General features: G+C 43.1%; 1 protein-coding gene across 1 annotated transcript in view; it reads right to left on the bottom strand.

Annotated features, from left to right (window-relative positions):
• PINX1 (PIN2 (TERF1) interacting telomerase inhibitor 1) overlaps positions 1–11679 on the bottom strand; it is a 65207-nt gene extending 53528 nt beyond the window's left edge. The window contains exons 1-4 of the mRNA XM_052645066.1: positions 11545–11679; positions 6887–6996; positions 4523–4615; positions 2553–2631 (exon numbers count right to left, since the gene is read on the bottom strand). Of these exons, the coding sequence (XP_052501026.1) occupies positions 2553–2631; positions 4523–4615; positions 6887–6996; positions 11545–11563 (301 nt within the window). The 5' untranslated portion in view covers positions 11564–11679. The remainder of the gene's footprint in view (positions 1–2552; positions 2632–4522; positions 4616–6886; positions 6997–11544) is intronic.
• Positions 11680–14314: the final 2635 nt, after the last annotated feature.

Raw genomic sequence — 14314 nt, 5'->3', positions numbered from 1 at the left:
GTATTAAAGGACTTGCTTTTCTATTTATAAACAGAAGACCATGGACATCAAATTGCTCTAGTATTAAATACCTACTGAACACATTTGGGACTGATGAAAAGCTCTTGTTTTCAAAAGTCGATATTTCCCAAATAGGCCGGATACACATTCTTGGCAACTATTTAAAACTATGATTAAAAACATTATAGACGTCAATCTAAAAACGTGAAACAGTATCAGTTCAGTTCAGTTCAGTTGCTCAGTCGTGTCTGACTCTTCGCGACCCCATGGACTGTAGCATACCAGGCCTCCCTGTCCATCACCAACTCCCAGAGTTCACTCAAACTCACAATCATTGAGTCAGTGGTGCCATCCAACCATCTCATCCTCTGTCGTCCCCTTCTCCTCCTGCCCCCAATCTTTCCCAACATCAGGGTATTTTCAAATGAGTCAGCTCTTCACATCAGGTGGCCAATGTATTGGAGTTTCAGCTTCAACATCAGTCCTTCCAATGAACACCCAGGACTGATCTCCTTTAGGATGGACTGATTGGATCTCCTTGCAATCCAAGGGACTCTCAAGAGTCTTCTCCAACACCGCAGTTCAAAAGCATCAATTCTTTGGTGGTCAGCTTTCTTCACTGTCCAACTCTCACATCCATACATGACTACTGGAAAAACCATAGCCTTGACTAGACAGACCTTTGTTGGCAAAGTAATGTCTCTGCTTTTTAATATGCTGTCTAGGTTGGGAGCATATTAACTTTCCTTCCAAGGAGTAAGTGTCTTTTACTGTTTTTCAAATTGCCTCAGAGGCTCTGGGAGCAAAAAAAATTTGAAGATTCTTGTCCTTTGTGGGTGACAGGATATCAGCACCCCGATTTATTTCCAAAAAAATTTAAAATCACAAGGAACAAAATATCTGTTAGAAGTAAAAAGCATTTCTTAAAACCATGAGGTAAGTCCACCAAAAGGCCAAGCAGAGTCATAGTTAACTACTTGAGATAGGATACTTTAAAAAAATAAAAATTTAAAGACTATGGAGTTTTCTTGTGTCCCACTAAGAAATAAGGGTTATTTCTAAAATTTTTGCAAGATTCTATGAAGAAAATAGTTTGGAATCTGTTTAGTTGAAAGGCAAACTGTGTAATTAGGTAAGCAATCTTAAAGAACTTAAAAATATTATAGCAGAAAAATAGGTTACTAGCTTATCCTGTCAGCTTTAATTCAAGTAATATGACCAAAAATTCATCTGGATGAAGATATTATATTTACCAAAGATGATTTGGCAGAAAAATGATCTCAGCTCTCCACGTCCCTGGCCAGGTTTTCCCTTAAAGGAATATTCTAAAGGCTTTTCAGTACTGAAACTGGCAGTTAGCAAGGCCTGGTTTGAATTGTACTGAGCTAAGGCTAAATGGCAACCCACTCCAGTGTTCTTGCCTGGAGAATCCCAGGGACGGGGGAGCCTGGTGGGCTGCTGTCTCTGGGGTCACACAGAGCTGGACATGACTGAAGCGACTTAGCAGCAGCAGCAGCAGCAAGGCTAATAATAGCACCGTACGTATCACAGGGAGACAGCAACCTCTAGTGGTCTTGAGGTAAGTCCATGGGTGGACAGAGTTTAGAGTTGGGGCATTGTGCCCAGGGGACATTTGGCGATATCAGGAGATATTTTGTCACAACTAGGGAAAGGGTACAAATGGTGTCCAGTGGATAGCGGTCAAGGATGCTGCTAATCATCCTAAATGCAGAGGACGTGTCTCACAGCAAAGAATGATCTGGCCAGAAACATCAGCAGTGCCATGGCTGAGAAAGGCTTTACAGGCTCTTGCAATAATCCACAGGAAATACCAGCTGCTCAGACCACATTGGTTACAGGGTAGGTGACAAGAGGAAGTCAGGGTCTGCATACATTTTAGAGGCAGAACCGACAACAGTTCTTTCGCTGGAACAACTAGAAGGATGAAGCTGACATCAACTGAAATGGGGAAGATGGTGGATAAAACAGGTTGTGGGGTATGCAGGTCCAAGAGTTTACAGGGTGGGAGTTGGGGAGGTGCAGAATTGAAGTTTGGACATGTTGAGCTCCAGAAGTCAAGGAAGCCCTGATGAAGATACTGAGCAGGGGGCTCCATACCAGTCTGGGGTTCAGGAGAGAGGGTGAAGCAACAGAGAGAAGTGTGGCAATGGTCACCACACTCCCCTGGAGACCGGATGGCATAACAAGAGCGTGCAGATGAAAGATGAACAAGGCCTGAACTGCAGGACCCCGGACATTGTAAGGCCGGGATAAGGGAACTGCAGCGGAGAAATGGAAACTAAGTAAACTGATCTTGTCATTCTCAAACTCTTAATGGGGAGAAAAAGCCTCTGCTTACGACTAATGTTAATTCAATGCGAGTACCTGGAAATGTAAACAGAAATGACTGTTTGTGACAGCTACAATCAGTTAACTTTCAGATATGATACTAACAGTAAAAAAAAAAATTGATAAAAATATTTTATATTGAGATTCAGTTCAGTTCAGTCACTCAGTTACATCTAATGGATAAAAAGCAAAGGTTTCTCCACCTGCTGTTTCCTGCCCATGGCAAGTGTTCAGCTGGGCCAGAAGCTGGTTAAAATCATCTTGATGAGCAATCCAGTTGTCCTGAAAAATACCAAAAAATCAATTAGAGGCAAACCTGTTATCTACCTATGCTAAGATAAGATATAATTGGAATCAAGGAAATCTCTGAATTTTTAAATGTTTCACCAAAATGTTACTTTATAAATTTGAAAGAAGAAGAAGAAATAGTAAAAATTTGAACTGTAATTTATCTATTTGTTGTTGTGTCCGACTCTTTTGCAACCCCATGGACTACAGACCACCAGGCTCCTCTGTACATGGGGTTTCCCAGGCTAGCATACTGAAGTGGGTTGCCATCTCCTTCTCCAGGCGATCTTCTCGACCCAGGGATCAAATCTCAGTCTCCTGCCCTTGCAGGCAAATTCTTTACTACTGAGCCACTGAGCATCTTGGAAGCTTAAGCCCTGATTTCAAATGTGGGTAACTTATCAAGTCAACTTATAGTCAAATAAACAGCAGGCAACCTTTGTGTTAAATATTAAAATAAAGCAAAACAAAAAAATTTTTTTTCACACTAAGGGAAAATTATGTAGGTTAAAGGAACAAAAACAGGGATAGATTTGAGGGCTCTCTGCTTTGCTTTTTTGAGCCTATATGCCAATTCTATTTGCTTACATCCATCCCAATTAGAGGAAACACCAGTGGGGAAGGGTGGGGGAAGGGCTCTAAGTCCCCCAAATCAATTAGCACCCACTGATAAGGTGCTCAGTTAGTAACTTCTTCATAATAAAGAGAATCTGACTTTAAAACAGAATGAGCATCTCCAAAATAATATCAACTTGTTTTGATATCAAACAGCAGGGTTTCCCTTTAGGAATTTGCCTCATAGGTACTTTTCAAAGAATGCTTAAATATGTTACCTTTGAAAATGTTCAAGCCTATTGAATAGGCAATGCTTCTCCTAAAAAATTAAGTATATCTATATATGCACCTCTAAAAAGCTACCTGCAAAAATCAACCTTATGTAAACTCTTTAAAAAATTGTCCACGGTGTGTTTATTAATTGATGAAAATACAGAAGATATTGCTACGCACTCCATCTACTAAATGTGTGTACTGTGAACCTTCTGAAGTACTGGTCTTGGATTTTGTCAGATAGTCACAGCATTTGTTTCAGTTTTATTGAGACATAACTGACATAAAACATTGTATTAGTTTTAGGTGTACAACATGATGGTTTGACAAAGCTATAAACTCTTCCTTTAGTGGTTTAAGCTTTCAGCTGTTAGCCCAAACAGTCTTAGCTGCTCCAGTCCACCCCTCAGAGCAACTGAACAAAGCACGGTAATCCAGTTCACCTAAAGTAATGCTTCAGATTTTCTACCAGATTCTGTTGGCTGCAAAAATGCAAGAACAAAGCTTTCAGTTTAGATGCTTTCTAAAGTGAGCAACGACACTAAAAATGAAAGGCAGGGCAAGCCATGAACTTTTAATTACAGAGTCATATTTTCAAAGTGTTAGTGTTTACTAGGAAATGTGAATTATCTCAACTGCTATACACCAACAGTCAGAAACAGACAATGGGACAAGAAAAGGACGGTACTCTCTTGCAGTATTTCCGAAACAAAATGCCACCAATTTTAGCAATATAAGCTAATATTCCAACAGAGGTCAAGATGAAAATTCCTCTCTGTCCTGAAGTGCAAAAAAATAAAAATAAAAAACCCCACTTTTTGCAAAGTTCAGCAATAAGGCTACTTGGAATCTTTTATGCATAAGCAATAAGGCAAAATGACTGCATGTTACATGATGCACAGACGGTTTAGTCACTGGCTTGTTATCCAAAACATGGACTGTACATTCTTGAACAGCTTAAAACTGATCAATCAATTTGACTGGATTAATTTCTTTTTTACACTGACAAAAATAACAACGATGCAAGGAAAACCCCAGCAGACACACTGTTGCTTACTTCGTTATTGATAGTAGCTCCTAGTCCCAGGTGGTTATTTTTGACTTGAACTTTAATATGATCAGTGGCTCCTTGCTCCTGAGCCCCCAAACCCTGTGGAGATTAAACATAAAGAGAGTTAGCATTTTCATCAGGGAGGAAAAGAAATTACCTCTCTCTTCCTTCATTAACGGATTCATCACTCACATTAGGAGGCTCTACCCTTGTCCTCAAAGAGGACAGTCTAGTGGAGTCTTTCAAGATGTGTCTGTAACACCAAGGATGCACTCAGTGCCGTGCTGGGCTAAGTCGCTTCAGTCGCGTCCAACTCTTGGAGAACCTGTGGACTGTAGCCCCCAGGCTCCTCTGTCTGTGGGATTCTCCAGGCGAGAATCCTGGAGTGGGTTGCCATGACCTCCTCCAGGGGATCTTTCAACCAGATATCAGATCTGTGTCTCTTATGTCACCGGCATGGGCAGGCGAGTTCTTCACCACTAGCGCCACCTGGGAAGCCCTGCACTCACAGTGAAAGTGAAGTCGCTTCAGTCGTGTCCGACTCTGTGCGACCCCGTGGACTGTAGCCTACCAGGCTCCTCTGTCCATGGGATTCTCCAGGCTAGAGTACTGGAGTGGGTTGCCATTTCCTTCTCCAGGCGATCTTCCCAATCCAGGGATCGAACGTGGGTCTCCTGCACTGTAAGCAGACACTTAACCATCTGAGCCACCAGGGAATGCCAATTCTTCACCCTGAGGCTCGCTTTTAAAACCATGGAAACACTGAAAAGAACATGCCTTTTCTTGATGCGCAAAAGCAGAACGCTACTACCAAACCAACAGAGGCCCATCGGAGGCACTACAAGTCCGTGGCGCTTTCCATTAGATAATTCTACAAAACAGCCCTGAGGAAGGGGATCCCAAGTCCCCCGCCTCATTAACACTCATTTGTCCCCGAGTACCTAGTGTACTAAAAGTCACCCAAGGTGGCTCTAGTAGAATGGATGGAGGAAATAAAAAGAGCTATAAACGGACCAGATCTCAAGGACCTTGGGCACTATGGGAGGAATTTGGATTCTGTTGTTTTTGGTTTTGGCCATGCCCCATGGCTTTTGCAGGATCTTAGTTCCCCTGACAGGGACTGAACCCGTGCCCTTGACAGTGAAAGTGTGGAGTCCTAATCAAGGACTGCCATGGAATTTCCAGATTTTATTTCTTTAAAACAATGGGAAATCACTGAGCTTTTAAGCAAAGGAATGACATGATCTAATTTCTATATTTTAAAAGCTCACAATGGCTGCTGTAAGGCAAATGGCCCAGAGAAGGAAAAGAAGGGAGGCAGGGAAGCAGCTGAGAGGCTGCTGTGCTGATCAGGACAGGCAGTGGTGGTGGTTGGTCCAGGACAGGGCCCGCAGAGAGGAATGATGACTGGAAGGGCAGGAAGTGAGTGAGGTGGTGGAACCAAGCACCACTGCCGGGTTTCTGGCTTAAGTAAATAAACCCTTGACAGGGTATATTTGCAAAACGAAGAAAACTTGAGAAGAAAAAGATTTGGGAGGGATCAAAAAGTTTTATAATAAAAATAATCAACTTAAGATGCTAACTCAAGTAAAAATGCCAAGCAGGCTGATGAATTTATAACCTTGGAGCTCAAAGGGCAGACTTGAATCTGGAGTAGATATAGAAAAGTGACAACTCTCAGAATTTAGGTAATTCAAAGCATGGCATGGAATGAATGAGCTCACCCAAGCAGAGGACAGAAAAGGGCCTGGGGCTGAACCCCAAGGAATTTCAAAGCTCAAGAGTCTAGAGAAGAGCCAGCAACACATTTTGGGGTGGTTGGTAAAGCAGAGGGGAAAACCAGGACAGAGGGCAGTACTGTGGGAGCCAAGCAGGGGTAGTCAGTGACATCCAATGCCGCTAAGGGACAAAGTGATATGAGAACCAAAAAAGGATCCACTGGGTTTGGAAATAAGATCTTTAAAGACCTTGGCAAGAACCGTTTAAGTACAGAGATGTCAGCAGAAGCCCTATTTGAGTAAGGAATAAATGAAATGTGAGGAAAAGGAGGAAATGTGTAGTCTAGTTATAAGGGTGAATAAAACTTTACTCTAAGCAACATAAAACTCTGATGGTTAAGTGTGATTCTAAATGCAACCAACTAAAAGGCACTATCTACGAAAATCAGAGCAGGTTAAACGATAAACAAAGACAGCTGGCATTTATGTTCAATTCTAATTTTACTATCACAATGTCTTTAAAATTTAGTTATTTTTCCAAGATCACTTAATGATCCAAAATAAATTTCTTCCAGTCTCCTAAGAAAGATATAATCTCCTGATCTATAATCTCTCTGCATGGCTCCAATTCCTTGGCTCTTCTTCAAGATACCTTTCCTTTAGACCACCCCATCTTCTCTAGCATCCTCTGGCCAAACTTGGAGTCATCATTACTCCACGCAGTGTTTCTTGGATCCACAGCCCACTTCTGCTTCCGCCGACCTGTCAACGACAAAGTATCGCGTCAGCAGCTTATCTTTCAAACCAGGAAAATACCTCACAAACACACACATACCTATGGCATACATACGATACTTCTATAAATGCAACATACACTGTTTTATTAGATACAGATATCACATTCGGCATCCACTGGGACACAGCATCAGCTTGGATCATTTATCCTGGTTTCCCCAAAAACTCTATAATCTGAACATACAAACTGATCTTGGAAAAGTGAAATAAAAATGTTTCCTCCAAATGTGACAAATCGAAATACATGATGTACCGTCAATCGGGCCTTCCATTCAGTGATTGGCAGCAACATAAGGCACCTGTGACACCAAGGTCGCCATCACCAGTCAATACACACACGGTAAGTGCCAAATGCATCCATATACTCTCAGTTTCCACAGTAACCCAATGAGGGGAGGCAGTCTGATCTCTACTTTTCAGATGAGAAAATCTGAGGCCTTCAGGAGGTATGTGCCTAATACCCCCAAGCAAGCACCAGAGTCTTTATACAAACCAAGGTCCTACCAACTCCAAAGCTTACATTCTTAATCCATAGCACACAAAACTGTCATGAACTTGGGGAGAAACAACCTACAGGTACTAATCATGACCTGCAGATAACTAATTTCACTGAAACAGCCTACAGCCATATGTGACCCCTTCTCTGAACTCACACGATAAATTCCCTGTTTCTTTTCTTTGGCATTTATTTAACACTCCTCTGTATTGCGATTGTTTATATCCATCTCTCATATTTGTTATTCTGCCATAAGCTCTTTAAGGCTCACATCTATGTTCTTATTTGTCCTTATGCTTCATTGCATTTGTCCATAGCAGGCATTCAGGAAAAACATGATTGAATATATAAACGACCGAGAAACAAAAAAAAGGAGGGAAAGAAGAAGAAAGGCAACAAGAAAAGGGGGAAAACGGAACAAAGGAAGATAACTGAATTGAGGAAACTGCTTTGAGTCCCTACAGTTGTTTTTGTTTTTTAATGTATATAACTAACTGACCATTAGAAACTCAAACTTATCATTACACTTTTAAGGAAAATGACAGCAGAAAAAAGGGACTCCAGAAATTTATTACACAAGCATATGAAACCCAAAAGTAAATGGTGGCCAAGGGGGAAATCTGGAGGTCAAATGTCATCATCATTTACCTGTTGCACCTATGGAAGCAGAGTACCAACAGCGGCTCATGCCTCAGCAGTGTCCTAATTGATTTACTGCAGGTAAAACCAATACAGAGACTCTTAACCACGCATACTGTAGCAAAAATAGATAAACCTTTACAGGCATGCAGGCAGAAGAAGACTACTTAAAAAGGAAAATGAGCTGGCCTCAGATGTATCTTGTTTCGCAGGGAAAGGGGGACACCAAAATGCTACTAAGGAGACTAAGTTACCACTTTACTTATCTTAGTAAATACACAGCCTCACGTCGTCTCTGCTAACCAACAGCATATGAGATGAGCCTGGCTAACTAGGGCTCTCTCTGCAAGGCTGCTTCTGGGTGCATGTTGGAGTGCATGTCTCCAAACTAGTATCAGCCAGGAGTCTCTGACTGGGGCATGTGTGAGACATTTTTGAGAATGACTGTGCCCATCTTCTGCAATAAAGACGGCATACAGTTTATGTCACAAATGCATATACTATAACGCTGGCGCAAGAGACTGGCGAGTCAGCTGAGGTCAGCTTTTCTTCCCCAAGGAAACGGCAGGTATCTCCAACCAACAGAGTGCACACATATGCGCTCAGTCATGTCTGACTCTTTGCGACCCTATGGACTGCAGCCTGCCAGGCTCCTCTGTCCAGTGGATTTCCCAGGCAAGAATACTGGGGTAGGTTGCCACTTCCCTCTCCAGGCGATCTTCCCAACTCAAGGATCAAACCTGCATCTCTGTGTCTCCTGCACTGCAGGCAGATTCTTTACCAGTGTACTACCTGGGAAGCAATGGAGTAGGGTAGTGTTTCCCAAGTAAGGATGTTAAATGCAGGGGAGGACTCAGGATAGAGTGTCCTGAATCTGCAGAATCACTCTTTGGGATGAAAGGGGTAACCATCCTCTAGCAGGGACTCCTCCTATATGGAGATCTAGCCAGACGTTTTCAGGGTAACCCCAACAAACAACCCTGCACACAAGAGGTGCCAGGTCTGATCACTCCACGCCCAGTACCACAAAGTTCATGCCAGGATTCAGCTTACCCTGAGAAGAGTTTTGAGTGCCAAGAGCCAGGGGCAGTTTTATCTTTTTTTCTTTTAGCCCAAAGACACTTTCAGATATTCAAGACCTCAAAAAAATATCCTCCACCCATGTATTCTTATTAAAACATTTTTTGAGACATAGATTAAGGCATAGATTAATCCTGAAATAGAGTCAAGATTAAGGAAACAGCAGCATAAAATTGTAATGCAATGACCATTCAAATCCGTTAATGATAGCACTGTCATTTGATTAGAGAATGTAATAATTGCAAGTGTCGAAAACTGGTCCTAATAAAATGTGGGCCTAAGACTCCAAATTAAATAAGGACTGAGAAGTGAGAGTGATAAATGAAATTTTTCTCTTATGTTTTGGTAGGCTAGATTTCTTACCTTAAATAGGGGGAAATCAATAAAATATATTTGACAATTAGAGAAATGCAGGATAAAGGATATTTTTGAGAAACATAAAGAAAACTGCTAGATTTTTAGAACAGGAATAGACGCCTGGGAAGATAAAAGAGAACACAGCCTAGTCCACATGGCAAGGGAAGACAAAGGAAGCAGCGTACTTACTGAAGTGAAAATGTTAATTTCAGGTGAATCAGCGGGGGGGGGGGGGGGGGGGGGGGGGGGGGGGGGGGGGGGGGGGGAAGTAGGTTACAAAACTGTATCTACAGAATTGTTACAATTGTATAAACTATCAGAGAAAATAATTGCTGGGCAGTGAAATGGCGGGCTGGGATTTCGCTAATTTTCTATTTTCTCACTTCTGAAACAAGAACACCAGTCCTAAGTGTCTAATCACAGGGGATGCCTCTAATTTAGTAAATCATACTAAAAGGCAACACAAAATACTGGGTTGGCCCAAGTATAGGGTATGGACAAAACTTGAGTGAACTTTTTGGCCAACCCAATGTTATCTATTACTATGCCAAAGATATGAAGATCTGGAGACATGGGGTTGGCGGGAGAACTGAAAATACTCTCTTGAAATCCTGCAGTCTGAATTACTGATGTCCACAGATGGCACCGCGCATCCGTATTTTGAACTATTTTCACATTCACCATCTCATTGACTTTTTTAAGACAACCTGGTGATGACTGTAATTGAAGATGTTTTTAATAGCCCCAGAGAAACTGATCATGGAAAGAGACATAAATGAATAGCAGAACTAGGGCTAATGTTTCCACGTACATGCTGAACTAAGTGTACATCAGAGAATATTAAAACCAGAAGAGATTTAGCCACGCTGGTTATACAGATGAAGAAACAGAGCCCACGGGGTCACACGAACACATACATACGCCGTTTTGTAAGTCCGTATTTAAAAAACAATAGTAGTCTGCTGACCCTAGTGGCAAGAATGTAAAGAAACAGCGACAACTAGACCGATTTTGTCACTTTCTACCTCAGTGACTTGGGGTGAATTATTTTCTTCTGAATCTCAACTTCTGCCCCTGTTAAAACCTGAATGGTGTCTTACCCACTTAGTTTCGTGCTCCCTTTCCCCCACCTCTTTAGATGAGAGGATGCCGACAGCATTTATTTCATGGAGTCCCTGTGTAGTTGCTGTTGGTCTGTTAAAGACACTGTTTCTGGTTCTCCTCTAAACACTTTCAAAGGGACAGGCCGGCTTTTCAGTTCCAAAGCACGACTGCTCTCTGGTGGCCGGGAGCCTTAACTACAGGTGCCATTCAAAAGTTAAAAAGCCGCGCCAAAGGAAGGAAATTGACGAACTTCACAAAATAATAGTGAATGTCAAAGGCAAACCCAAGCACCGCGGGCGTTGCGGCCAACACTCCTCTCAAAGAAGACTGTTACTAATTCCAACTACCAAAGTCACAACCACCACGATTTTATTTAGAATCACTCAGTCCTGCCTCCCCTAAAAAACACTAACTTCCAGTGTTTACTGCTTCTAAGCTCTTGGCTTTTCTTTTTCTTGATTCAATACATCTTCAAGGACGGGCTTTCACTGCTGGCCCAACAACTTCCTTTTAGCCAGAGGACGCTGAGGCCTGGGGAAGTAAGAGTTCAGGTCCCCAAAACCAGAGTCCTGACCCCCCACTGGAACCCACCGCCCACGTGTCCAGGTTTGAGAGCGAGGACAAGCGTCCCAAACGGACACTCGGTCTCATCAGCAGACCTGTAGCTAACTTTCGAGGAAGGCTGAGCTGGGAAATCTCCGCGGCAGCCAGGGAGAGCCGAGATGGGCTTCCAGGACGCCGGCCCCCGGCCCCCTCCGGCCCACTGAGCGCCGCCGGCCACCGTGTCACCCGGAAACTTCACCCTCGGGCCCGATCAAACCTCCGCGCCCAACACTCACGCTCAGCCAGCATCGACATGTCGCCGAGCCTGTGACGCTGCGGATCTCGGGACCTGAACGACCGCAGTTACCGCAGGGCAGACAAGAGGAGAAGCTGAAACTGCCGGACTCGCACGCCGGGGAAACGGCAGTGGCGGCGGCGGGAGGCGCACTCTGATGACGTCAGCGAGGCGCGACTCGCTCCTGGGGCGCGCAGCGGCGAGTGGGCGGGGTGCGGGCCGCGTAGCACTCTCTTTGGTAGGATACTGGGTAGACTAATGGTTTCCAAGGCTTGTTTCAACTTCAGCGTTCCGTGTGTCTGTGAAATATCTATGAGGAACATCCACTAAAAAAGAACCGTTATTAAGTTTGGGTGTTTTTTTTTAAATTACAGAATCTTGATATTTTTGAATTGTCAGCTGGAAGTTCTGGTGGTTCAGACGGTAAAGAAAATGCCTGGAAGGCAGAAGACCGACTTCCATCCCTCGGTGAGGAAGATCCTCTGGAGAAGGGAACGGCTACCCACTCCAATATTCTTGCCTGGAGAATTCCATGAAGAGAGCGGGGCTAGTCAGGGCATGGAGTCGCGAGGAGTGGGACTCGACTGAGCGACTAACACTTTAACTATTTTTCAGTAGATACTGCACTTTTAAAAAGAGGGTGACCGCTCTATTTCCAGTTTTTTAAGGAGTCTCCACACGCTAGTAAAGTAATGCTCAAGATTCTCCAAGCCAGGCTTCAGCAACACGTGAACCGTGAACTTCCAGATGTTCAAGCTGGTTTCAGAAAAGGCAGAGGAACCAGAGATCAAATTGCCAACATCTGCTGGATCATGGAAAAAGCAAGAGAGTTCCAGAAAAAAAACATCTATTTCTGCTTTATTGAGTATACCAATGCCTTTGACTGTGTGGATCACAATAAACTCTGGAAAATTCTGAAAGAGATGGGAATACCAGACCACCTGACCTGCCTCTTGAGAAATCTGTATGCAGGTCAGGAAGCAACAGTTAGAACTGGACATGGAACAACAGACTGGTTCCAGATAGGAAAAGGAGTACGTCAAGGCTGTATATTGTCACCCTGCTTATTTAACTTCCATGCAGAGTACATCAAGAGAAACGCTGGACTGGAAGAAACACAAGCTGGAATCAAGATTGCCAGGAGAAATATCAATAACCTCAGATATGCAGATGACACCACCCTTATGGCAGAAAGTGAAGAGGAACTAAAAAGCCTCTTGATGAAGTGAAATTGGAGAGTGAAAAAGTTGGCTTAAAGCTCAACATTCAGAAAACGAAGATCATGGCATCCAGTTCCATCACTTCATGGGAAATAGATGGGGAAACAGTAGAAACAGTGTCAGACTTTATTTTTTGGGGCTCCAAAATCACTGCAGATGGTGGTTGCAGCCATGAAATTAAAAGACGCTTACTCCTTGGAAGAAAAGTTATGACCAACCTACATAGCATATTGAAAAGAGAGACATTACTTTGCCAACTAAGAGCCATCTAGTCAAGGCTATGGTTTTTCCTGTGGTCATGTATGGATGTGAGAGCTGGACTGTGAAGAAGGCTGAGCGCTGAAGAATTGGTGCTTTTGAAGTGTGGTGTTGGAGAAGACTCTTGAGAGTCCCTTGGAATGCAAGGAGATCAGCCCTGGGATTTCTTTGGAAGGAATGATGCTAAAGCTGAAACTCCAGTACTTTGGCCACCTCATGCGAAGAGTTGACTCATTGGCAAAGACTCTGATGCTGGGAGGGATTGGGGGCAGGAGGAGAAGGGGACAACAGAGGATGAGATGGCTGGATGGCATCACTGACTCGATGGACATGAGTCTTGAGTGAACTCCGGGAGTTGGTGATGGACAGGGAGGCCTGGCATGCTGCGATTCATGGGGTCGCAAAGAGTCGGACATGACTGAGCGACTGAACTGAACTGAAGGAGTCTCCACACTGTTCTCCATAGTGGCTATACTAGTTTGCATTCCCACCAACAATGTAAGAGGGTTCCCTTTTCTCCACACCCTCTCCAGCATTTATTGCTTGTAGACCTTTGGATCGCAGCCATTCTGACTGGCGTGTAATGGTACCACATTGTGGTTTTGATTTCCATTTCTCTGATAATGAGTGATGTTGAGCATCTTTTCATGTGTTTGTTAGCCATCTGTATGTCTTCTTTGGAGAAATGTCTATTTAGTTCTTTGGCCCATTTTTTGATTGGGTTGTTTATTTTTCTGGAATTGAGCTGCAGGAGTTGCTTGTCTGTTTTTGAGATTAATTCATTTGTTGCTTCATTTGCTATTATTTTCTCCCATTCTGAAGGCTGTCTTTTCACCTTGCTTATAGTTTCCTTTGTTGTGCAGAAGCTTTTAATTTTAATTAGGTCCCATTTGTTTATTTTTGCTTTTATTTCCAATATTCTGGGAGGTGGTTCATAGAGGATCCTGCTGTGACGTATGTTGGAGAGTGTTTTGCCTATATTCTCCTCTAGGAGTTTTATAGTTTCTGGTCTTATGTTTAGATCTTTAATCCATTTTGAGTTTATTTTTGTGTATGGTGTTAGAAAGTGTTCTAGTTTCATTCTTTTACAAGTGGTTGATCAGTTTTCCCAGCACCACTTGTTGCTGGGCATACACACTGAGGAAACCAGAATTGAAAGAGACACATGTACCCCAATGTTCATTGCAGCACTGTTTGTAATAGCCAGGACATGGACGCAACTTAGATGTCCATCACCAGATGAATGGATAAGAAAGCTGTGGTACATATACACAATGGAGTGCTACTCAGCCA

Source organism: Budorcas taxicolor, chromosome 8, assembly GCF_023091745.1.
Source record: "Budorcas taxicolor isolate Tak-1 chromosome 8, Takin1.1, whole genome shotgun sequence".
Lineage (NCBI taxonomy): Eukaryota > Metazoa > Chordata > Mammalia > Artiodactyla > Bovidae > Budorcas > Budorcas taxicolor.
Note: the sequence above shows the minus strand (reverse complement) of the source record. Positions and strands in the feature narration are given on the sequence as shown.